The sequence below is a fragment of the Rhinopithecus bieti genome, unplaced genomic scaffold, assembly GCF_001698545.2.
Source record: "Rhinopithecus bieti isolate Rb0 unplaced genomic scaffold, ASM169854v2 scaffold_15834, whole genome shotgun sequence".
Lineage (NCBI taxonomy): Eukaryota > Metazoa > Chordata > Mammalia > Primates > Cercopithecidae > Rhinopithecus > Rhinopithecus bieti.
Window position 1 is genome coordinate 4,201,021 of NW_016808980.1, and position 27,135 is coordinate 4,228,155.

General features: G+C 41.6%; 1 protein-coding gene across 1 annotated transcript in view; it reads left to right on the forward strand.

Moving 5' to 3' along the window:
* TSHZ2 (teashirt zinc finger homeobox 2) overlaps window positions 1–27,135 on the forward strand; it is a 527,445-nt gene that overhangs the window by 264,910 nt on the left and 235,400 nt on the right. Inside the window, 2 exon segments of the mRNA XM_017888159.1 lie at window positions 22,246–23,196; window positions 23,199–25,311. Coding sequence (XP_017743648.1) covers window positions 22,246–23,196; window positions 23,199–25,303 — 3,056 coding nt within the window. The 3' untranslated portion in view covers window positions 25,304–25,311.

Here is a 27,135-nt window from a genome sequence, read left to right on the forward strand (position 1 = left end):
TTTTTTTTTTTTTTTTTTTTTTTTTTTTTTTTTTTTTTTTGGTCTTTAAGAAATCAGCCAACCCACAAAGAAAGGAGAGTCACAGACAGCATCTTTCTCCTCAACCTCTACAGGAACACACACTCCCACACTATTTGTTGCTCACCTGCCACTAAGACATGAAAAGCCTTACAATCTGAAAGCCCTATTGAATGTTCCTGAGTTTTTAAATCATTTGCAGTGAATACTTGAGAGTTGGTACTACAGGCCGTACAAAACAATATTTTTTTTTTCTAGAGGAGGGTCTCGTTCTGTTGCCCAGGCTGGAGTGCAGTGGCACCATCATAGTTCATTGCAGCCTCAAACTCCTGGGCTCAAGCCATCCTCCCACCTGAGCCTCCCAAATAGCTGGGACTACAGGTGCCTGCTCCCATACCTGGCTAATTTTTTTTATTTTTATTTTTGTAGAGATGAGATCTTGTTTTGTTGCCTAGGCTGGTCTCAAATTCCTGGCCTCAAGCAATCCTCCTGCCTCATCCTCACAAAGTGTTGGTATTACAGGTGTGAGCCACTGCACCTGGCCAAAACAGTAATTATTGAGCCCATACTGACACTGAACAGTGTCTCTGTCTCCTTATAAAACAAAGACAGCATTGAAATTCTCAATCTACAGTCTTCCTTGCTGGATCCTCATCTAATTCATACGTTTATTTTTTCATTTAATCATCTATCTTTCCTTGAGCCTACCATCTTCCAGGCTCTGAGGAAACAGCAGAACCCAGATGGATAAGACTGAGCTCCAAGGAGTTTACCATTGGGAGGGAGACAGAATAATAATTGCAACACGGATCACATTTCCGATCGAAGCTGATTTTACTCAACCAAAACATTCCTCTATTAGACATTTCTGCAGAAACGTAGATGTGTTGCAAGGAAACCCAAATCATTAAGTAAGAATGTTACTGTTGTGTTCAATATTGAATTAGCCAGGTCCTCTTCATAATCATAATCATCATCATACACAATGATGGGAAGATGGCTGGACCCCAGGAGTTAGAGGCTGCAATGTGTCATTATGGCACCACTGCATTCCAGCCTGGGCAACAGAGTGAGACCCCCCTCTAGAAAAAAAGAAAATTATTATTGTTTTGTGTGGCCTGTTGTAATGAGCACTTTCTCTGTGCCAAGCACCGTGTGAAGCACTTTTACCTTTTTCATCCATTCAACAATTACTGTATTTTATCTAAGCTAAGAGGCCATTCAGTGAAGTGCACTACTTCTAGTTGGCACCACTGAGAAAGAAAAATGCTTATAATTAAACCATGACACACTGCTCTCCTGCTATCATTTAGAATTTCTATTTTACACTTACTGAAAGACTCTTTTAGACTTATTTTTTAAAAAGATCTTTATAAGGTAACACTCTTGTGTTTATATAAAAAGAAAAAGATAAGCAAAATGAATTGGTTAAGGCATTCCTAAAATAGCTTCCAACTGCCCCCTGGCAGCCATTTTAAGATACCATTGATTGTAAGATTCACCCTAATTCCCAAGATGTTAAAACGTAGAAGGAAGATCTTGGAATCAATGAAATGCTATTTGTAAAGTGTATGCTATGCTGCAGGCCCTGAGAAAATGCAGAAGATACTGCAATGCACAAGGCACAAAGTCCCTGCCCTCATGGAGTGTAAATGGCAGAGTCAAGAATTTAACAATTACACATATAATTGTTTAATTGCAATTTTGATGGGAGCAATCGGAGAAAAATCCCATGAGCCTATGTAAGAAGAGATCCTATCTAGTCAGGGGCCAGAAAAGATCTTCTAAGGATGAGACCTTTATGCTAAGACTGGGAAGTTGAGCAGGAAGCAGAAAAAGAATTAAAAGAAAGAGAACTATAACATTTTCTCATAAATGTCCTCAGTGGCCATACAGATTTAGTACTGTAATTATCCTTGCTTTACAGATGAGGAAACTGAGACTTGGAGAGTGCAAGTAACTTGCCTAAGAACACACAGCTAGGAAGTGATAGAGCCGGGGTTTTCCTCATCTCAAACAATAAATTATCTGCTTGTTCAAATGGGCAGACTCAGTTCTTGCTGCATTAGAGACAGAGGGAAAAGGAGGAAGAACTCAGAGACTCTGCAGTATAAATTCAGACATTATTAAATAGTTTCAATACTAACAAAAAAAGAAGAGTATATGTCAGACTCCCTATATCCTGGAACCAAGGATTCCAGTCTCATAGGACCAGAGATATGGAAGGATGCAATAAAATAACATGCTTTGGATTTTCTTTCAAGTAATTAAAAACTTTTTAAATGCCTGGCTTAAGTAACTTTAGGAAGCATATTCAATAGCCCTGGTGTGTATCATTTATAGCCCAGACCCTGCATGGTTGTGGACCCAACCCAGCTGAAAGCGTGGGCCCATTAAGTATTTTTCTGATTAAGAAGCATCTCTGCCTTTACTGCAAGTATTTCTGTGTTTCTGCCCTTAAATTGACTTCTAGCTATAGAACCAGATTGGTTTTGAGAAAGGCTATCATACTGAGCAAATGTTGCAAGTCTGGGAAGCAAGACTAGTCCCTGGGACCTACGTTTTATTGGAAAATAGAAGGTGGGTGCAAACCCACAACCAACCCAGAAAAACTCTGGTGAGTGGATAAGTTTTGCTCTCCTTTTGGTGTTGAAAATGTCAAAGATTCAAGAAATTTTCATTGAGTCATTCAACAAATACTTTTTTGATAACTGACCATGTACCATGCACAGGTGCCTCCATACAGCATCAAGTCAAAGAGACAAAGATACCAGTTCTTACAGAGCTTACAGACTAACAAAGAAAGATCACAATTAACAATAGACATAATAAAGAAGTCAATTCTGTAGTAAGCTACAAGTTGGTAAGTATGAAGGCAAAAGAAAAATAGAACAGAATAAGGGAATTGGGAGTTCTGAGAGAATGGGGAGACCGGTTGCAACTTTAAATAGGGTGACTGGAGTAAAGTGTCATCAGGAAATGACATTTAGGCAAAGATTTGAAGGAAGTTAGGAAAAGTGCAGAGACAGCAGCCAGCACAAAGGCCTAAGATGGGAATGTTCCTGGCTTATGGGAAATAGCAGAGAGGTCAGTATGATTGCAGCAGAAAATCCAGGAAGAGGGAAATAGAAGAAAGCGTTAGAGACCAAGTGGAGAGCTAACATACATAGAAATCTGAGGGCCATGGTGAGAACATTGGCTTTTTCTTTGAGTGGGAAGAATGTCCCTTGGGAGGCTTTGAGCAGGGAAGTGGCATGATCCGATGCATCTTTCATTCTGACTGCTAAGAGTATTAAGCATTGACAGTCACAAGGATGCGATCAATTCATGGAGGAGTCAAGGTGGCATGAGAGGTGTCCAGTTGAGACCATTTTTCACTTTCAGTCCCCTAGGACCACACCTCATCACTTACTGTCTCATTGCAGAAAGTTGAGGTGGAAGATGCTTGGGTCTTGGGTCTCTGAGCTTGGTTTTGTGTGTATGTTTTTGGTGGGGGGCGGTGTTTGTTTGTTTGTTTGTTTGTTTGTTTGTTTTTGAGATGAAGTCTTACTCTGTCACCCAAGCTGTAGTACAGTGTCACGATCTTGGTTCACTGCAACCTCTGCCTCCTGGGTTCAAGTGATCCTCCCTCCTCAGCCTCCCAAGTAGCTGGGATTACATGCGTGGGCCACCACACCCAGCCAAATTTTTTGTATTTTTAGTGGAAACAGGGTTTCACCATGTTGGCCATTCTGGTCTCAAACTCCTGACCTCAAGTGATCCACCCACCTCGGCCTCCCAAAGTGCTGGGATTACAGGTGTGAGCCACCACCCCTGGCCAGGACTTGAGTTCATATCCTCCCTCTGCCACTGTCTACCAGAAAGGCACTTGCATCTTTTCTGTTAGCCTCAAATTCCTCACATAAAGGTAAAGATACCTACCTCACAGGATTATTTCCAAAATAAAATGCATATTGCATACTGTACCAGGTACACAGTAGGTACTTGAAGAAATAAAAGGGATGCTCTCTCTTTATATCTCCCCAATAATGAGAGAGATTTTGTGAGACATAAATTCTGTGGCCTAGAACCTATTTAGATTTACAATCTTTATTTTAAGTTGGTTTGCCTGAGTAATTAATTCAAAGTTAAGATTTTATTGGTGAGGTGCCCAGGATTTTAGCAATTGAGTTAGTTGAACATGAAAGGTCTTTAAGAATGAAAGATAAAATAAAGTCTGTTCCATTGTAGCTCATCTTCCTATAAAGCAGATTAGTTCATTCCTGATTGGTAAATAGGTTAATGATAAAAATATAATGAGAACGTCACATTGATGCACATGTAATTTTTTCCAACACATTATTGTTTGGCACCACTGAGTAACAGCAGCCAAATGCAAAGTTCACAACACAGCTGAATTCAGCAAAGAAAGCAGCCAATTCATAAAAGCCAATCCTCTTAGCTCAGGTTAACCATGTAAATCTGCCTCAGAAGCCTGTCACCTCTCCCTGATTTTTAAAAATTTGACCTGCCTGTAACTTCACAATCTCACTACCTCTTTAAACTCCTTTCTATCTAACTACCATCACTTATTTATTTACAAAGGTGAAGTCTTTTATTTACTGTGGTATTCCTTTATTTATTATGAATTGAACAAATGTTTCTAACCCAACCAGTATTTTTATTATGTTTGTTATTGTTTGCTTACTCTCTGGATGCTAAGTTGCTTACTTTCTAAGTGGTCTATCCTAACCTTATTTTTCCCATAAGCACTATAATTTTAACTGCAAAGCTGTGCAAAATGCAAGGTTTGTCTAGAAACACACAGTGCATTATAGCAGAAACACGCACACCTCCACTATACACATTGGTAATGGCAGGGCATCATGAAAAACTGACATGCCATGAGTATGCTAGTACACAGCCATGAGAGGGCACTGGGTCTGGGGTCCGATGAACTCACTTCAAAGCTAGAGTCAACCAGTTTCTGGGCATGTGGCTGTATTAGTTCGTTCTCAACACTGCTCTAAAGAACTGCCTGAGACTGGGTAATTTATAAAGGAAAGAGGTTTAATTGACTCACAGTTCTACATTACTGAAGAAGCCTCAGGAGACTTACAATCATGATGGAAGGCAAAGGAGAAGCTAACACGTCCTTCTTCACATGGCAGCAAGAGAGAGAAGTACGGTATGAAGTAGGGGAGAGCCCCTTATAAAACCATCAGATCTCATGAGAATTCACTCGCTATTATGAGAACAGCACGGGGGAACTGCCCCCGTAATGTAATCACTTCCTCCCACAAGATTCCACCCCCAGCACGTGGGGATTACAATTCAGATTACAATTCAAGATGAGGTTTGCGTGGGGACCTGACAGAGCCAGACCACATCAGTGGTCTTAGGAAAGTTGTTTAACTTCTGGAAGCCTAGATTCCTCATCTTCAAAAATGGAACTGATCATATCACCTCCACCATGGGAGTGTTGTGAGACTCAACTAAAACAACTCATGTAAGATACTTACTAAGTGATAGGTATTAGGATATTGTAGATATAGAAGACATTTGTAAGCAAACAGGGTTCTTATGAAGCAATGTAGAATAGGTTGTCATCACAGCAGAATGAGGTCAAATGGAGGTCTCAAAATCAATGCCTCTAATTGACTTAAACAGAACAGTTTTTTGTGTGTTTGGAGCCCAGCTTAGCTATCTCAATCACACACAGCTGAGTGATGGTAGAAACCTTCAAACCAAAGAAAGGAGAATATTGTTCTCTGGTCTTTCACTCCCTACAATTGCACAACTGACTCAAGCCCAGTTTGTTTGTGCAAGGTATTGACCATACATATACACCCTGCTCTCTCTCTCTTTCTCTGTGTGAGTGTGCATGGGTGTGTGTGCGTGCATCTGAGTTTCTTTCCTCTGCGTACGAAACGTATGGACAAAAAAAAGATAATGCTCCCACGACTGGAAAAAGATGAGATCATTTGTAAGTGGCTTGTTAAAGTGCACATCATTTTTCTGATCAGCGGCAGCGAGGCTGCATCTTTAGGAGCTGATGCGATTTATCATGTTATTATATATTTAAAGACATTTTGAAAATGCTGTTATTTACTCAACCGACTGTGTATATAGACGATTTAAAGCAGATTTTTGACCCAGTAGACTGTACCAGCTCTATCTATCGTCTCAATGAGCATGTGGGGACTCTTAAATATGCAGATTATTGACACAATAGACTACAAGCACTACAACCGTACTCGAGACGGGTACAGTCAAGTCATTGGGGGATGATATGTTTCCAGAAAGCATTTTTAAGGCAAATCCACATATATAGACTTGCTCTATGGAAAGATATACATCTGGATACAGGGGACTCTGGCTTTGGAAGGAAATATTTGGTATCCAGAAATAGGGTGTTCTTACTAACATTCCTTTATGTTCTGCCCTTTTGTCTATGAACATCTAAATAATAATACCTACCCTCTGCTTAATCCCAAGCAATATACCAGTGGTTTGAGCTTAATTTACTCAAACTTGCTAAGAAATCATTCCGTTTGGGTTAGTATAAATGCATTCTTTGATTCAAAGTATATATTGAGCACCATCTATCAAACAGTGGGGTCTTTGATTGCAAGTGATAAATATTGTCTTTGGCAAACAAGTAAAAACAAGGAATTTTTTGGGAGGAACATGGTGTAGTTCACCTAAAGGGGAGGAACTAGTACGTCTGTGAGGACCAAAGGGGCAGAATCAAAAGACAATCTCTCTATAATAGGATTGTGAAGTGGATCTACTCTAGCCCATTTCCACCTTTGAGTCATAGGGTCAGAATTCACTTTCCATGGAGCAAGAGTTGGTTGGCCAAGCTAGTGTTCTGTGCCATAGTAAAACAAAAACAAAACAAAATACCAAAAAGGGAAAGAAGAGAGAAAGTTTTCATATGTTCGTTTCACCTCCTTGCTCCTTAAACAAATGATCATATATTTAAATACACAGACATAAACACACACAATGCACACACAGGGTATCTATATTGTTTTTGCTGGAAAACAGTCCAGATGCACTGAGCTCCCATGAAATTAAACTCCCAGAGGCCAGAATCTCTGTTCTGTCATCTCCTTCCCAAAGTGTCTGTAAGAGAGCAGTTTTATACAGCCTGGACCTTATGATGCCGTAAGTCCGTAAGTCAGTCCCAAGTCAATCTTATGTCTGAAAAAAAAAAAAAAGAGCTACACTACCTACTTTAACATCAAGGGGGAGGGAAGGGTGATTTCAATTGTTAATTCATCCAAATTGCAAAAGTAGAAGGGCAGAGCAATCCCACCAAGATGGCCAAAAGTAGGAAATGGATGGTGGTTAGACATAAACAGGAAAGAGTTACCTCAAGACCTGGGCTTGCCACTAGGGATAAAGCAATGAACCAGACAGATAAGTCTCTGTATTTGTTGCATGAAATTGTCCTGTGCATTGTAGCATGTTTAGCAGCATCCTGGATGTTTAGAGCACTCTCTACCCACTGGATGCCAGTAGCACCTTGTCTCCCAGTTGTGACAATCAAATGTCTCCAGACATTAACAAATGTCCCCAGGAGCAAAATCACCCCAGCTGAGTCATTAAGGGTGTGTTGGACATTACCAAGTGTGTCTCTAATTTAGTGTCCTCTCAGGAAGCTGGGACCCTCCTGGGGTAAACACCATCTCTGCTGTGCTATTTAAGTAGGATTCTGGAGTTCTGGCTATGTGCAAGATCTTATGTAGTCACAGGATACAACGCAAGCAAGGAGAAAGAAGAACATTTATAGAGTCCTTACTGTGTGCTCAAAAACTCCTAGTGCTGGGCATATAAAGATAAACACTCATAGCCCTTTTGTTCTTAAAGAGCTTACCACCTGGGAAGTGAGGTCAAGAATCACAATTTGATTTGTCCAGTAGTAGAGAAGACCTTGGGGAGGAGATGCCATTTGAAGTGGGCCTGGAATTTGAAATTGCTAATGGATAAATAACAATGGATTAGGTGCTTGACTGCAAGCAGCAATCCCAAATTTTACAGCATTGATCAGATCTTCATGGAAAATTAATGGACAGAATAGCAAATAATTACCTTATACTTTATCAAACAAAAAATTATAATACTTTGTCATCATAATTGTTAGGGGCTGAAGAATATATACACCAAGGAATGAAACAATGTATAATATGAAAATACCTCAGGGCACAGCAAGGCTAATTTGTACATATTTATAAAAATGTATCTAATTTGTGAAGTAACAGCTATACAAAACTATAAAATGTGCATATACAAATTAGATATATTATGAAGCTCTCGGTTGCAAGGAACTATCTTAAGCAGTAAAGGGGATTATTTGTTCATGAAATTTCAAAGTACAAAGACAAAAATCTTCAGGTAGAGTTTGATCAAGGTTGAAATTTTCTTGGCTCTGTGATCTCATATATGTTGGCTTGGTTCTCTGGCTGCCATTCCTCATACTAGCAAAGCTCCTAAAAGTTTATGAGATGATATGTTCTTACATGAAAACAGGAAAAACAAAAGATAAAATCCCTTACTTTCTTAACCATCAAATCAAACTGAGAATGCCAGTCACCAATTAACTTAGACCCAGCCTGAATAACCTAAATAGGATGCTATGGCAAGGTGATTAGGTTTGATGATTCAGCACCCACACATAGACCTGGGATGGGACCAATCTCACCCACACTTATTGGGAAGCAGCCATAGCGTCTCCTGTGAGGTACCCTAGAACACTAATGATCTCTTCAGCATTGCTCAAGAATCAGCACATTTCCTGTAACTACCAAGGTCCTCTTTGAATCTCTATTTTTAGGTACAACTGCAAATTCCCTTTGTATCTCCTAAGGGTCACTCAAAGGTGTTAGAAGCTGCATATAAGAAGATGCTTTTCCAGGAACTCAGCTCATGCCTAATAATCCTCTTCCAGGTTAGAAAGAAAGATCTGGGTTTTGTTTTTGGTAATTTCTCCAAGAAAAGAAAAACTATCTTTTACTCCCAGAAGCAAATAAAACAATACGATAAACTGTGTGTTAAAATAGACAGATGATAGATAGATAGATGATAGATAGATAGATAGATAGATAGATAGATAGATAGATAGATAGATATGATTTTCTAGGGGAGTTTGACTTCTGTAAGTGTGGTTTGAGAACTGGCTGAAAACTAACATCAGAATAATTAAAAAGCAAGGGAAAATAACCCCCAAAAGGAAAATGAAACAGAGACAAAAAGCCAGAAAGAATATCAAGAACAAGACAGTGGCTGTCTTATGAACCATTTATTGGTGTTCGCCAATGGAGAATATTAAATCACCAGATAGTGCTGTCTTCCCCAACTTTCCTGTCCTGGGAAAATGGCCAATTTGGTACTATTAGGAGGATGCTGATAAAGTGACCTAAAGCCTCTTCCTATTTACGCATTTTCTCTATAGGTAGGAACAAAAACAAAAAGATGCCAGCTCTTGGAAATTTCATTCTTAAAGCCCTAACCTAAGTCAAAGGGTCAAAAAAACCTGGAGAATTTCCATTAGATTATCCAAACTGTCGAATCAAAAAGATCGAAGACCTACGTATGAAGACCTAAGTATCTCCCAGAATTTGGGTCGTTTCCAAGTACTGCTTCATGTAACTCTGTGGTGTGGGTTTGGCCCAGCTCAGACTCACTGTTCCATATAAGTTCACTCATTTAAAAGCTAACCTAATTAATTAAGAACTGAAATAGGTCAGGATTTATTTGGTGGAGTTACTGGAGTAGTTTATAAATGCTAATCCCTTTTATCATTAACTTTTTTTATTTGTTTGTTTCTTGTAATATAAAATACTCAATGTGATAAGGGGATTTAAATGCATCCATAAAGAATTGATTGAGAATAATGCTAGAAGTCTGATAAACCATTTTTTCAGCCAAAACTTGAAAAAGCAAATACAAAAAAACCTGAGAAATCCAGCTCCATAACATGATTCTTCATGACTAGGTTTTTGTTCTTGTGATGGTAATGAGAGCAGACATATCGAGTGCTTATTTTTACCAGGCGTTCTGACTTCTTTCCAGTTATCTCACTTAATTTTCAAACTGATCTTTGAGGCAGATACTAGTAGTATCTCCAATTGATAGACGGGGAGACTGAGCCCCACACAAGTTGTTAGTTTGCTCAAGATGATAATGCAGGACATGGCAGAGATGAGATCTGAACCAAGGTGGACTTGCTGCAGACCTTGTTCTCTTCCATACTGGAACACCTATGAGGGTGGTGCACACACTTTCTCTTCTATTAGGTTGATGCAAAAGTAATTGCTGTTTTTGCCATTAAAAGTAATTACTTTTACTTTTGTACCAACCTAATAGTTCTCTTTTAATAATAGAGTGTTCTTCTCTGTGCAGACCCTTGCTTCACTGACAACTAGAAAGAGCATGAATGTCACACTTCCTTGTCGTCAATTCCCAAAGCTTTAGCTGACTTTGACTTTGAAGCATTTCTAAGCTATTGACATATTGAGGCTGTATAATTCTTTGAGTAAGGACCGTCCTGTGCATTGTAGGATGTTTAGCAGCATCTCTGGCCTCTACCTACCAGATACCAGCAACACCGCTTCTTTAGGTATAACCAAGAATGTCCTCAAACATTGTCACATGTCCCCTGGGGAACAAAAATCACCCCCAGAACTACCGAGTAAGAGTATTATGGTGACCTAGCTGGCTCCTGGGGTCCCATTTTCTTCTCTAGAAGAAACCAGCTGCCAAAAATAATGATCTCATTAACTCATTCACCCTGAAGTGCAAAGGTGAGAGAAGAGATTAAGTTTTTATATTTTTATAGGGATGTGTTCTTGGACTGCCTCATGCCAAATGACCATAAGCCAAGTTGTAGGGTTTAAGGCAAGAAGAAGCAGAGAGTAAGAGGTGTCACAATTGCGGGCTCCTGAATTCACATGACACTTGTACCTGATTTATCTACTTCCCAGAGGGAGTAACCCACCCTGTGAGTTTAAACCCATGTGCACACTTCAACCATCCAAAGCAATATTCTGTTTAAAAGATACTTTGTTGTTGCTTCTCTATGGCTTGAAAGCAAATTGGGAGCAATGAGTAAAATCTAAGTTTTGGATGGAATCTAAGTGTTGGATAGAAATCCATGCTTCACTGATGCAGTCACTCATTCACTTATGGGTCCAATCATTGATTTTCTTATTTATATATCCAACAAATACTTGAACAAGGTGAGCTGGGTATAGCAATGGGATACAGTGGTGAACAAGATAGATTTGACCTGCCCTCAGGGAGCTTACAGTCTTATCTAGAGGACAATCAAGTACATAGTAAGTACAATTGCAAACTGAAATAAGGTAAACAAAAGAAAAATGGGGGGCTGAGATAGAAAATAACTTTGGTTGTTGGTAATTTCGGAGGAGTAAGTGGGGAGGGTACAGTGATCAGAGATGACCCATCCGACGAGGGGCATTGGAGCTGAAACTAAAAGAACGAGACTAAAAGAAAAGACTTAGATATAGGAAAAGGGGGAATCTTGTATACAGGGGGAATGGAATTTCAAGGGCCTTAAAGAAGGCAAGAATTTGATGAGTTTGGGGAACAAGGAGAAGAATTTTGACTTACAAATCCTAAGCAAAATGGACAGTGATGAGGTAGGTCTGAGATGGAAACTGGGCAGGTCATTGCACTCCATGAGTCATCCCTGCATGCATGTTCAAGTATATGCTGAGCAGTACTTGACAGAAATGTTGATGAAGAGATGAAAGCATATCATAAAAGCTTAAACTGAAAGTTCTCCCCAATCCTTTGATTCGATCAGATTGTACCGTGATGGAAACACGGCTCAACTCCTAAGTGTGAGGAATAGAAATGGTTCCCATACAGTGTGGTCCTCATAGCAGGCTAGTAACAATGACTGTGCTGGTGGAGAGTCCAACATGAAGAAGAAAGGTTGGAAGGTCAAGCATCTGAGCCATTTAAGGATACCAAGGCCAGGAAGCCCTTTCCTGAATGAGAAATTGGCCCAATGACATGAAAATTCTTTCCACCTCAGGCTTCTGTGATTCTTCTAGAGACAGCAAACACTTTTCACCAGAAAATTGAAGTCCAGCCTGCCTTTCTGACAGTGCCAATGTAGTTTTTCTAAGAGGACAGTGGGTTTCTCTCTTTCTTTTCTTTTCTTTTCTTTCTTTCTTTCCTTCCTTCCTTCCTTCCTTCCTTCCTTCCTTCCTTCCTTCCTTCCTTCCTTTCTCTCTCTCTCTCTCTCTCTCTTTCTCTCTTTCTTTCTTTCTTTCTTTCTTTCGAAGTAGTCACAGCCATGAACTTAGCAAAAGAAGCAGGTTAAAATTTGTCCATTGTTGGCTAATGCAGTTAGACGTTTTCGAGAAAAGGCAGTGAGAACTGGTCATTATCCATTATCTGCATGAAATATTTCAGAGAGAGAAGCAGCATTTGCCAAAAAAAAGAAAAGATGTTTGACTTCAAGCCAGGCAAAAAGGAAACAAGATCACCTTCTAGCTCTGTGGGATGGCTGTGCTAATGATGTTATTTCAAGTAAAATTAGAATATATGTCTGAAAAAATACAGATGGTGCAGCAGCTTCGTATACTTTCTGAAGGTCGTTTTGGACAATGATTCACTGTCCCTTTTTTTGGAAAAAAAAAAAAAAAAAAAACCTCTCCAGTCTTGGAAGGAACTATATGTGTGTGTGTGTGTTTATATATCCTTATGCGGAATAAATGTATAGAAAATAAGCATGCATGCCTTGCTGAAAATACTTGTTACCACTTGAAAACTCAACAACTAAAAACCTTAATTTAGTGGGAAAGTCTCAGTTCTACTGTGTAGTTTCTTTGTTCCTGTTTTGTTTCACTTTGTTTTCTCCTCTGTTCCTGATTTGTGACTCTCTGGGTGTAAGGATAATGTAAGGATAATGATTTCTAAACTGGAGCTACCAAAAAGCTTATAAAGTGGTCCCCTTCTCACCCTTCTCCATGAATATTTTCTCACTCTGCTTTTTTAAATTGTCACCAAGACGTGTCGCAATGATAATATACGCTGGACTGAAATTCTAGGTAGCTGAATATAAAGCATTTTTCCTGGAGACCTTCTGCTTTAAGCATTTGTCACCCCTCTCAATGCAAAGCCCGAGGCCTCTAACAAAGACCTTTTTTCTCAGATGGTGGGTTGCCTTATTTCTTGAGGATTGCAGACATTACCATTACGGGTAATGACCTAATAACTTGCTATTTGATGTTTGTACATCACTTCTACGGAAGTTCCCGGCACACATACCACTGGCTCCTTGTACAAGTGATTTAATATTAAATAACAAACCCCAAACTGAAGGAAGCTCTTTTCTTATGCATTCTTATGCATGACACATAAACAAAGCTGGTTCTTATCTATTGTGAATACCATCTAAAAGCTGTTGGCTTGGAATAAGATTTAGGGATAACAAAGAATGCCAGATTCAACTGATTTCAGCCATCTGTGGGTTCAGGTTGAAGATCAGATGTACAGAGGTTGGAAAGTGCCTAGAACCAGGGCTGAGAAGTTGGAAGGTAGCCCTGCATTCTTGGTATTTCACGTACTTTATCACATGCAATACTCTAAAGCATCTTAAGAAGTAGATACTATTATATTCCTATTTTATAGATGAGGAAGCTGTGCCTTTGAAAGTTTCAGTAATTTTCCCAAGATGACATCACGCAGTAAACCAAGGTCTGCCTGATCCCAAGGCTGAGGGGACATCTTATCTACCCTGTTAACTGATCAGTTCTTGAATCAGCAATTTATTTCTCTCTTGGTTGGTGTTTTCCAGTATAAACTGGGAGCAACCATCTAAGCCATAGGCATTTAGTCTTTTGGTATCTGGAGGGGACACGGGCTGAAATTCTTCAAAGTTGTATTATCTTTTCACAAAGCTGGTTCCCACATACATTGGTGAACATAGGCATAGAGAAGTAGATTGCTAAATATCTCTCTACTAATTAACAGTTTTGCAATGTACATCCAAACTTCTTCAACTTTCTGGAGCATAGGAATCCTGTAGGGACCTTGTTAAATGATTTCTATTCTGCAGACTTGGGGTGGGGCTGAGAGCCTGCATTTCTAACAAGCTCGCAGGTGATGCTGACACCATTCGTCAACCCTACGTGAATAGTGTGGGTTTACAATACACTTCTTCTTTGGTCCTGATAGGACCCTTTCAGTCAGTCAGGCTTGGGATGGTCACTCCTATCTGAGGTTGACAGATGAAGAAATAGGTCAAAGAGCTGATAGGAGAGAGAACCAGAAAAGCACACCAGATTCTCTAACCCCTGGTTCCTGTGGTTCAGAGGTTGCAGATGGTTGGGTCTCAGATGTATTTAGTTTTGTCCACATGGTTTGTCCCAAATGAAATACCTGGCATTCCTAGACTCCATGAAAGTCCTTCAGTAGCAGCTGTGCTTTTTTTTTTTTTTTTTTTTTTTTTACAGAGTCTTGCTCTCTTGGACAGGCTGGAATGCAGTGGCGTGATCTCGGCTCTCTGCAACCTCTGCCTCCCATGTTCAAGAGATTCTCCTGCCACTCAGCCTCCCAAGTAGCTGAGATTACAGGCATGCACTACCACACCTGGCTAATTTTTTGTATTTTTAATAGAGATGAGGTTTCACCACATTGGCCAGGCTTGTCTCAAACTCCTGACCTCATGTGATCCGCCCACTTCTGCCTCCCAAAGTACTGGGATTACAAGCGTGAGCCACTGCACCTGGTCTACTGTGCTTTTGATGTGCCATAAACTTTCCTGTTACTCACAGCCCTTGGTGCCCTCTAGCCAAGTGTCCAGTCTAGCTGAGTATCCATGATTCCTTACCTTCACAACTGAAAACGTATTTTCCTCCACCTGGCCTGCTTTGCCCATTTTCATTACCTGCCTGCCTTCAGTAATGTGTGACCTTTTCATGACCTCTGTCTCCATAACCTCAGCATCCAACTTCTCTCCATAACTCACCTCTCTACTTGCCTTGGCCTTGAAAGACCCACGGTGACGAAAGTCCCAGTGAAACTCCACTAAAGTGTCTTGCATGTGGTAACTGCAGAATAAATATTTCTTGATTGAATGAATAAGCAGATGAACCACAAAGGGATGACAGAGTATCCACTTCCCCTGACTTCAAGTAGCTTAGCCGTTTTTTTGCTGATGACCGAGATGTGGAGAAACTCACAAAATGTGATTAGAAAACGTTTTACAGTCCAAAGAGCTGTAACGACAGCCCAAGAAAGAAGCAACAAGCATATGTTAAGTGTTCAGACAGACCCCACCTGGTATGCATGTGTGGTACATGTAAAACATTCCAATTAACCAAACCATCTTCAGGAAATTGAAAAAAAGAGAGAGAGATTGTTGTTTTGATGACCACCAGAAACCTCCCCATTTACCTTCGCAAGTACTGATGGGTTCAGGATGACCCCCTATCACTATACCCACGCCATCTCCAGCAGTCCTTTAAACAAAGAATTCTATTTGTTTGGTTCTGACATTCAGACAGAGGAGGGAGTAAACTCTTCTCTCTCGATCTGTATATATCAGTAATACTTATGTTATATGTGACATGCCAGGGATAAAAATCCACACACCACAAATTTTATGTTTCTTTTGAACATTTTCTGTTTAAAAATGTGCATGAACGTAGATAACTTCTCCAGCCAGCAAACACCCTGGGCCCTGGCCTGTGGTACCTGGATTCTCTGTAAATGAAATCTGTGCTCAGGAATGGTGCCAGGATCCCACAGCTCTCTAGACTTCCTCTCTCCTGAAACAAAAAGCAGAGGGATCCCTCCCTATGGCCCTCCGAGAGGCCCTCACTCCAGGCCTAGCTACCCTTGAGAATAGCTCAACTTCCTTGAACACTGAATCCTGTATCTCTTTACTCAGCCTGCCAACATGCATGCCAATTAGTGCCAATAATAATATACATATTAACAGACTTTTAGACCACAGTCACCAAAACACTAGAGACACATGACAGGGAGCTCTTATTCCGAGTCATCATTTTTTGTAGCTACTGGGTACACGCTGAGAAATTCTCGCGATCTCCTCATTGACGTCTGCCTTGAACCCTGTGGCATCTTCCTGTGACTTTAAACAGTCATTTAGTGCAGTAGATTGGCGAAAATGATCCTGTCACCATCGGATATGTTTTTAAATGAGGTCTTGGTTGAATTCTGGTTTAGTTTTAAAATCAACCTTCTTGAGTTTTAACTGTTTTATGTTATAACAGTTCCACTTCTACTGCCATTTCTAAAACTGTCAGTGTTTTTACTGTAAACACTACTGTGGACTTACAAGGTGACTACAGAAATGTATGCCCAGCAAAAGTCTGGTATCTAACACCATGCCACCCATGAATTATTTTGCAGAATTTCATTTAAATCATTCTGACTAGAGGTTTGGAAACAATTGAGGTAGTATATTTTTTAAAATAATTGTTTTTCTCTTGTTGTTGTTGTTTTTTGGGACAGGATCTTGCTCTGTCACCCAGACTGCAGTGCAGTGGCGTGATCACAGCTCACTGCAGCCTCAACCTTCTGGGCTCAAGTGATCCTCCCACCTCAGCCACCCGAGTAGCTGGGACCATAGACATGCACCATTATGCCTGGCTATTTTTTTTAATTTTTTTTGTAGAAATGGTCTTGCTATTTTGCACAAGCTGGTCTCCAATTCCTGGGCTCATGTAATCCTCATGCCTCAGTTTCCCACAAGTACTGAGATTACAGGTGTGAGCCACCATGCCCAGCCATTAACCTTTCATATGAAAGAAAATTTCTGTAGGAAGAAAATAAAATGTAAGGGTTTATTTGTAATTTTTACCCACATACTATTAGGGTAAAACAAATGCAGCATATAAAATATTCTTCTCCAATAATATTTCTTCTTTTTTAAATGAAGAATTCAGGGGAAGGCTACTGTAATATGTATGTCTGCTAATACATGTATAATGTTGTTTATAGTAGACCAGCTAATGGACTTTATCCATGATAAAATTAGTCCATACTTTCAAAGTTCCCATGTGTGAATCTTTGTTGAATCAAAGTCTGTTCACATTAAAAGTATAGATTCTGATGCTTTTGTGGTCTTGTTGCTTATTTGCAGCCTTTATACTTAGGAGTGTAAATCCACAGCTCAAAGAAGTTGGACAGCAAGGAAGTTGGTAGCTGGGTTGTTCTGAAAAGATGATTTATGGTGATGCTCTTGTTTTATTTTATTTCATTTCATTTCATTTCAGACAGAGTCTCACTCTGTTGCCCAGGCTGGAGTGCAGTGGCACAATCTCAGCTCCTTACAACCTCCATCTCCCACTTCATGTGATTCTCCTGCCTCAGTTTCCCGAGTAGCTGGGGTTACAAGCATGCGCCACCACACCTGGCCAATTTTCTTTTTTTTTTTTTTTTTTTAGTAGAAACTGGGTTTCACCATGTTGGCCAGGCTGGTCTCAAACTCCTGACCTCGGATGATCCGCCCGCCTCAGCCTCCCAAAATGCTGGGATTACAAGTGTGAGCCTCGGCACACAGCTCTGGTTTTATTATTGAGTGAAGTTGATTATTATGATTGTAATTCACATCGATCTACATGGGCTGGGGGTGGGGAGCTCTTTACCCACCAGAAGTACCAATTGCACTGCTGAGGAACGGATCCAGAGTTTGCAGCTGGAATAAACCTTTTTACTGTATAATCTATTCATTCATTCATTCAAATAGTTTGTCGACATCACTCTGTGCCAGGATGTGAACTGAGCACTGGAGAGGAGCATTCTGACTGCATGGGGATAGATATTCTAACTTTACATACCATATAAGAAGACATCAATCAATAAACAAATGGGCTTATTTCAGAGTCTGGTAAGTGCTCCAGGGATTTCAGGCAGTAGGGTGATGTGATGGATAGTTACACAGAGCAGGGGAGACATCAGGAAAGGCCTCACTGAGAAGAGCCCATCAGAGCTGAGACTTGATGGAGCCCCCTATGTGATGGTGCAGAAGAATTTTTTGGTCAGAAAAATCTGCAAAGGCAGAAAGCCTCAGTCAGGAGAAGGATTGGTGGGCTCAAGGAAGAGCAAGTAGGCTATTGTTTCCTAGGCAAGAAGAGCAGGCCATGGGTGCTGAGAGAGGAGCAGGGAGGTTGGCCAAGGACACATCCTGCAGGCTCTTGTAGAAAATGCTAAGGGTTGAGATTTTATAGTAAGCGCAACAGAAAGACACTGCAGGAGTTAAAACAGAGGGACGTCATGACCTAATCCCTTTTACGAAGAATCTTCTAGCAGTTCACTGAAGAGCAGACTCTGGGAAGTAGAAGCAGGAAGCTCATTGTCCAACCTAGGCGACAATATAGTGGCCCAGGCTAGAGCAGTGGCCATGGAGTGGGAGAAAAATGGTCTCTTGAGTCAGTAGTTCAGTCAAAGAATGGACCAGATTTGCTCTTGAATCAGTTGTTCCAGGAATGGGGACATCTCATGTGGCCGGAGTCAAGCTGGGGAAATGGATGAAACTGGAAATTTAGGTTGGAAAAGGAAATTTTTGCCACTATGAAGTTTGATCTTCGACTCCCAATCAACAAGGAAGTTCTATAGAGAACAGTTCTTTCGTCCTGTGCTTTGGCATAACTGTGATAGTTTTCTTTCATTAAATAAGTATTCGTAAGAATAAACTTGCCACTCATCCACTTATACTAAGACTTACACATGATGCAATCTTATTAAACAAGTCATCAATAGAGAGAGAGACTGATATTCATTATTCATCCAGATCACCCCTGTTCTGGCTGCTTTTCCTCTCTTGCCCCAACTGCTGGTGGCAAACAAAATCACTTAAGTCAAATGAACAGTTTTAGATGTATAATATTGAAATGTGTTTTTAAAAAAAACTCCTTGGAACCCTCAGCCATTGTTAAAATACACTCACTTTGACAGATGTTTGGCACTTTTTGTATGAGGCTTTTCAATGCCTTACCTTATCCAGTGCATGAGATTTAGTCTGCTCTGCAGAGGAAAACAGACAAAAAGGGTCTCTCGGCACGAGTTACTCTTCTGTAAAGGTTATAGTAAACATGTCAATGCCTAATTAAGCAGAAAATTTTATCTGTATTGTGGGGGAGGCGTTTGCTGTCTCTGACTTTTCTTCTGCGGAATCCATTTAGAAGGACAAAGTAGATTGTGAGGTTGAGCTGGTCCGGAAAGCTCTGCTTCCAAATGTCAGTGAAAAAAAAAAAGAACACTTCTTTTCTCCTAGTTTGAAAATGACTGTATTGGATGGGCAGAGTGTGTGTGTGTGTGTACGCATGGGCGCAAGCATTAGAGCGCATGTGTGTATATTTCATCAACGTACACACAAAATAACATGAATTACTTCCCAGCTTCTTGCTAAATGTCAGGCACAGTGCTAGGCACTGAAAATACTGAGATGAATGAAACCCAGAAACGCCCTTAGCCAATTGTGATGACAGAAAGTCCTCATCGCCACCAAACCCCCAAATTTCTTTACTTGCTTCTTGGTTGCTGTGATTACGTGAGCCGTAGGTGGGGTCACCATGTGTCTTAGCCTGGACCATCCTGCTGAATACCTATTGACCCAGTATATGTTCCAGATTAATAGCATTCCCTTCATTCTCAAAGTGACCCTATTTGATTGATGAAATTTGTCTGATTCCCTGATGTATTTTACTTGGCTCAGTAACAACTTATTTTACCAGTTGTTATTTAGTGTATTAATTTTATAACAGAGACTTTCTCCTTGAATGGTATACCTATTTTTTGCAAACACACAAGTTAATCCAGGAAAAAGAAAATGGTATGATACCAACAGGAATAATCTAATTCGGCCCTATGGTCATTTTAAACTACAGTTTTCCTGCAAGTTGTGACCGCTTATTAATGGTTTTTGGACTAGATTGAGTAGTTGTTGTTTCTTCAAACCAATTTTTGAGACTAGAGACCAGTAATGCCAATGTAATAAAAAATCCACCTGTCAATTTGCTAGGAAGGTAAAACACACCACACCAACAGCAGGAAAATAACTAACACAGCCATAAAACTCATGGCTAGACTGAATTTATACATTTCATCTTGTTTTATGGTATTCTGTCACTAAAATCATGGGCTCTTGTCTCCAGTTTTCCCACAGTTTTCCCCTCTGATGTGGTTATCTATTTAGTGACATTTCAATGAAATTCCACTGCTTAACCTTTAGCCTTTGGGTCTCCTCAAAGGGTTCCTCTTCATTAGGTTGGCAATCCAAAGACAGCAGCATCTCCTATGTTCAGGCATTCTCCCATCAGGCAGACCTGGGTGTATGTCCTCACTCTGCAATGCTAGCTGTGTGGCCTTGGGTGAATGTCCTTACCTTAAAGCCTCAGTTTCCCCCTCTGTGAAATGAAAATAATAGTGGCCACTTCATGCAGATATTAGACAAAATGAAAGAATGCATTTGCAGTGTTTAGTTTACTTCCTAGGAGACAGTAATTGCTCAATAAATATTCTTTATCTTCAGCAGCAGTGGCAGCCTTAGGAGTTACTGCTTTATCCTAGCAAGCCCCCTTCTCTTCTAATTCTTTGTGCCTGCCTCGCTGGACGGCCCTCCAGTGCATGGCCACTCCTTTTCCAAGCTTTGTCTTTAGTGACTGGAAATAACAGAGCCTGCTCTAAGGTTTTCCGCAAGTCACTACCTGCTACAGATAGAGGAGATAGAAGTTCATTAAAAAAAAAAAAATTGCATTAAGATCATGCAGGCCTTGCAAACCTAAAACTGGATCTTCTTTTCTTTGGGACTTCTTTGGTTGCATTTTATCTGCATGGTTCTGAAAAGGCCAGGTGAAGAAAATGAGCCCATAGGCATAATGTCACATTCCCCATCTCCATTGATGGATATTTGCCCATCAATTCCCTTTGCACCGGCTCGCTCATGTCTTCATTTTCCCTATGCAATTACTGGTCCTAAACCCTTTCAGAGAAGGGAAAGCATGCATCCCCAATAGCATTTTGCATCTACAAATCAAATATATAATTGGCATCTCATGACGGGTACCCACAAATCACAGTGCATTTGAAATTACAGGCACAAGATCGAGAGGGCATTCTCAACCTTGTCTGGAAAGGTCTTCATAAACCTGTTTTAGAATAATAAGATAGTCGCCAAATCTCCCATTCTAGCACCATTTGCGATTATTTTAAAGTCATTATATTTGCTGAGCTTATATAATTTTTCAACGATCAATAGATTTTATTTGCATACCCCATAATCTCTCTTCCTGCTGTGTGATTCTCTACATATAAAAATGTTATAGCAAAAAGACAGTGGCTATCAAAAAATATAATGGCTGTGCACCCAAATTACTTCTGAGCACTCAAAAGTGATTTATTTATGTGGTTATATGCCAATATATACAAGTGCCTTGGTAAACTTTACCATCTAAATGCCAAGAGTCAAGTCTTAGTCTCCTTATGAGCCAACATTCTTCCCTGTAGAGGTATGACTTTAATGGGATATGAATTTCAAATCCAGATTTCCTAAAATCATACACATGAATTTTTTTTTTTTTTTTTTTTTTTTTTTTTTTTTTTTTTTTTTTTTTTTTGAGACGGTCAGTCTTGCTCAGTCGGCCCAGGCTGGCAGTGCCAGTGGCCGCGATCTCAGCTCACGTGGCAAGTCCGCCCCCTCCCGCGGTTTATGCCATTCTCCTGCCTCAGGCCTCCGGAGTAGCTGCGGACTACAGGCGGCCCGCCACGTCGGCCCGGCTAGTTTTTTTGGTATTTTTTTAGTAGAGAGGCGGCTTTCACCGTGTTAGCCAGGATGGTCTCCGATCTCCTGACCTCGCTGATCGGCCCGGTCTCGGGCCTCCCAAAAAAGTGCTGGGATTACAGGCTTGAGCCACCGCGCCCGGCCATACACATGAATTTAGCAACTATCCCACTACAGGAATATTAGAAAGATATTTCTCAAACCTGAAAATTATTAACTTGGGACCCTAGGCATTTATAAAGAATTATGACTCCTGCCAATTAAAAAAAAAAAAAAGCAGTAGATGGCACGAAAAACTCAATTTGGCTTTTCCTGTGTCCATTGCTCACAGTTTATAAAAGTGTAGATCAAATCACTGTTCAGTTCGGCATGGGAAGCACTTGGTCTATGTAAGGAAACTGGAATGGAATATGGAGCCTGTTACTGTCGTTTCATCGCTGCTTCTTCTCTTGCAGGCTACGCCCAGGAGGAACAGCTGAAAGAAGAGGAGGAAATAAAAGAAGAAGAGGAGGAGGAGGACAGCGGTTCAGTAGCTCAACTGCAGGGTGGCAATGACACAGGGACGGACGAGGAGCTAGAAACGGGCCCAGAGCAAAAAGGCTGCTTCAGTTACCAGAACTCTCCGGGAAGTCATTTGTCCAATCAGGATGCCGAGAATGAGTCTCTGCTGAGCGATGCCAGTGATCAGGTGTCGGACATCAAGAGTGTCTGCGGCCGAGATGCCTCGGACAAGAAAGCAAACACTGACGTCAAGCTTCCAAACGAAGCACACAACTGCATGGATAAAATGACTGCTGTCTACGCCAACATCCTGTCGGATTCCTACTGGTCAGGCCTGGGCCTGGGCTTCAAGCTGTCCAGTAGTGAGAGGCAGAACTGTGACACCCGAAACGGCAGCAACAAGAGTGATTTTGACTGGCACCAAGACGCTCTGTCCAAAAGCCTGCAGCAGAACTTGCCTTCTAGGTCCGTCTCGAAACCCAGCCTGTTCAGCTCGGTGCAGTTGTACCGGCAGAGCAGCAAGATGTGCGGGACTGTGTTCACAGGGGCCAGCAGATTCCGGTGCCGACAGTGCAGCGCGGCCTATGACACCCTAGTCGAGTTGACTGTGCACATGAATGAAACGGGCCACTATCAAGATGACAACCGCAAAAAGGACAAGCTCAGACCCACAAGCTATTCAAAGCCCCGGAAAAGGGCTTTCCAGGATATGGACAAGGAGGATGCTCAAAAGGTTCTGAAATGTATGTTTTGTGGCGACTCCTTCGATTCCCTCCAAGATTTGAGCGTCCACATGATTAAAACAAAACATTACCAAAAAGTGCCTTTGAAGGAGCCAGTCCCAACCATTTCCTCGAAAATGGTCACCCCGGCGAAAAAACGCGTTTTTGATGTCAATCGGCCGTGTTCCCCGATTCAACCACAGGATCTTTTGCAGATTCTTTTTCTCAGAAGAACGCCAACTTGCAGTTGTCCTCCAACAACCGCTATGGCTACCAAAATGGAGCCAGCTACACCTGGCAGTTTGAGGCCTGCAAGTCCCAGATCTTAAAGTGCATGGAGTGTGGGAGCTCCCATGACACCTTGCAGCAGCTCACCACCCACATGATGGTCACAGGTCACTTTCTCAAGGTCACCAGCTCTGCCTCCAAGAAAGGGAAGCAGCTGGTATTAGACCCGCTAGCAGTGGAGAAAATGCAGTCGTTGTCCGAGGCCCCAAACAGTGATTCTCTGGCTCCCAAGCCATCCAGTAACTCAGTATCAGATTGTACAGCCTCTACAACTGAGCTAAAGAAAGAGAGTAAAAAAGAAAGGCCAGAGGAAACCAGCAAGGATGAGAAAGTCGTGAAAAGTGAGGACTATGATGATTCTCTACAAAAACCTTTAGACCCTACAATCAAATATCAATACCTAAGGGAGGAGGACTTGGAAGATGGCTCAAAGGGTGGAGGTGACATTTTGAAATCTTTGGAAAATACTGTCACCACAGCCATCAACAAAGCCCAAAACGGGGCCCCCAGCTGGAGTGCCTACCCCAGCATCCACGCAGCCTACCAGCTGTCTGAGGGCGCCAAGCCGCCTTTGCCTATGGGATCCCAGGTACTGCAGATCCGGCCTAATCTCACCAACAAGCTGAGGCCCATTGCACCAAAGTGGAAAATGATGCCACTCGTTTCTGTGCCCACACACCTGGCCCCTTACACTCAAATCAAGAAGGAGTCAGAAGACAAAGATGAAGCCGTGAAGGAGTGTGGGAAAGAAAGTCCCCATGAAGAGGCCTCGTCTTTCAGCCACAGTGAGGGCGATTCTTTCCACAAAAGCGAAACGCCTCCAGAAGCCAAAAAGACTGAGCTGGGTTCCCTGAAGGAGGACAAGCTGATGAAAGAGGGCAGCGAGAAGGAGAAACCCCAGCCCCTGGAGCCTACGTCTGCTCTGAGCAACGGGTGCGCCCTCGCCAACCACGCCCCGGCCCTGCCATGCATCAACCCACTCAGCGCCCTGCAGTCCGTCCTGAACAATCACCTGGGCAAAGCCACGGAGCCCTTGCGCTCACCTTCCTGCTCCAGCCCAAGTTCAAGCACAATTTCCATGTTCCACAAGTCCAATCTCAGTGTCATGGACAAGCCGGTCTTGAGTCCCACCTCCACAAGGCCAGCCAGCGTGTCCAGGCGCTACCTGTTTGAGAACAGCGATCAGCCCATTGACCTGACCAAGTCCAAAAGCAAGAAAGCTGAGTCCTCGCAAGCACAATCCTGTATGTCCCCACCTCAGAAGCACGCTCTGTCTGACATCGCTGACATGGTGAAAGTCCTCCCCAAAGCCACCACCCCAAAGCCAGCCTCCTCTTCCAGGATCCCTCCCATGAAGCTGGAAATGGATGTCAGACGCTTTGAGGATGTCTCCAGTGAAGTCTCAACTTTGCATAAAAGAAAAGGCCGGCAATCCAACTGGAATCCTCAGCATCTTCTGATTCTACAAGCCCAGTTTGCCTCAAGCCTCTTCCAGACATCAGAGGGCAAATACCTGCTGTCTGATCTGGGCCCACAAGAGCGTATGCAAATCTCGAAGTTTACGGGACTCTCAATGACCACTATCAGTCACTGGCTGGCCAACGTCAAGTACCAGCTTAGGAAAACGGGCGGGACAAAATTTCTAAAAAACATGGACAAAGGCCACCCCATCTTTTATTGCAGTGACTGTGCCTCCCAGTTCAGAACCCCTTCTACCTACATCAGTCACTTAGAATCTCACCTGGGTTTCCAAATGAAGGACATGACTCGCTTGTCAGTGGACCAGCAAAGCAAGGTGGAGCAAGAGATCTCCCGGGTATCGTCGGCTCAGAGGTCTCCGGAAACAATAGCTGTGGAAGAGGACACAGACTCTAAATTCAAGTGTAAGTTGTGCTGTCGGACATTTGTGAGCAAACATGCAGTAAAACTCCACCTAAGCAAAACGCACAGCAAGTCACCCGAACACCATTCACAGTTTGTAACAGACGTGGATGAAGAATAGCTCTGCAGGTATGAGTTTGCTCCGAGGCATTGCGACTAGCCTGGTGAGGAGCTTCTTACAGGGAGATGGGTCTGCTTAGAGGCAGCTAGTGTCTCCCAATGCCAAGCAGGGTAGTAGCTTGCTTGAGTAGGATTTATTTTTATGAAAGACCAGAACATGAAAACTAAGTCCTAATCATTCTCTCAAGTCCTCCAGTCTAGAGCTGGGAACTAGAATAAAATGGGTTTAGAGAGATAAAGTTCACAGATTACTACTGCTTTTTCTAGGACTTCATCATCCATAATCCTGAATTACCCAAGGCAAGTTCAAGTGTCCAGCCAAGGCTATCTTTCATTTTAATTATTAGATACTAACTTCTGTCGCCATTCCATTTCACCACTCTACCTTTCCATAGCAATGCCAATGACTTATAAGGTGACAAAAAGGTGAGCAATGGAAGAAAGATTGGAGAGTGCTAGATGTAGTTACTATATAGAGATTCTTTAATCAACTCATGAATAGCTTGAAGTTGTCTTTAGGATTGTTACTTGTAATGAATGCTTTTTGCAGTTTACTTTTTAGCCATTGCCACCTTCCACCCTCTTCCCTTTGGTTATTTTCTACATTACATGTCCTATGAATAAGCATGTGCCCTAAACAGGTTGGTAGAAAAATAGTCTTCTTCGCAAAACATTGAGATGAAAAGAGAAGAAGCTTATTTTCTTCTTTCATCTTTTGGTTGTCTTGTGGATAGGCCAATATTAGAGCCCACCTTTAACAAAGATAGAGGCAATGTGTGACCTTGAGGTTTCATTTCACATAAAGAAACAAATGGCTTTCTGTATACTTAATGTGCATGGAGTCCCACAGCTTGAAGATTATTTGCATCATGTATCATAGAAGTTCCATGCCTTATATAGTCATCCATGCCCAGACCATTTCTATCATTTTTAGGAAACAGGGCAGAGACCAAGGTCAAATGCCCTGGCAGATTAGTTTCACCAGCCATTTTCAAATTGAGTATAAGCAAGGCTGAGTCTTAACAAATCTCTTTCATTTGCCTATTTGTGTTTTCTGTACTTTTTCTCTCCCTTCCAGCACGATTCCCCCACACACTAAGAGCCCTCCTATGTGTTCACGTGTTCCTCCACCTTCGGCCATTCCCCAAGACGGGAACCCAACCTGAACTAAACCTTCCGCACTGACCAATCCAGTTTATGTCATGCTAAGTTACAGATTTGCTCCTAACTAATTAGCTCTTAATTAATTCACAATCAAATATGAAAAACTAATAACATATAATCGCTCACCACCCCCTATTGTCAGAGCATTGGTTTATAAACAGAAGACTTTCAGAACAAGCTAGAAAGGTAAGACACCAGGAGAGTTCCAGGTAGAGAGCGGTATTTACATGGCAGGGCTTTGGGCTCGCCTCACATCAGACAGAGAGGTTTACTGAGTGTGAGGATGGCCAAGATGAAATAAAAAGTTCAAATATCCGACCTAGGGCTTTCCCCTGAGTGAGGAGATCTAGGCTTCTGATGGAGAGGAGTCCTCCTATAACTCTAATTGCTATCTGGTCCCAAATGAAGACTGTCTTTTTGGTTTGCATGTTTTTATCATCATGATTAAATGTGTTATTGGCAGATTCTTCTCATTCTTTCCAAGCATGATTTGTTCAGCTCACGGAATTGAAAGAAAAGCCAAAATGCATCCATTGAATTCACACCTGAGCTTGGGGCTTGACAGCGTCCTATTTATTTGCTACATAACATTTTAAATCTTATATAACTTGCCATTATGTTTTCCTGGTTCTTTAAAAAAAAAAAGCCGGGGGGGGGGGGGGGGGGGGG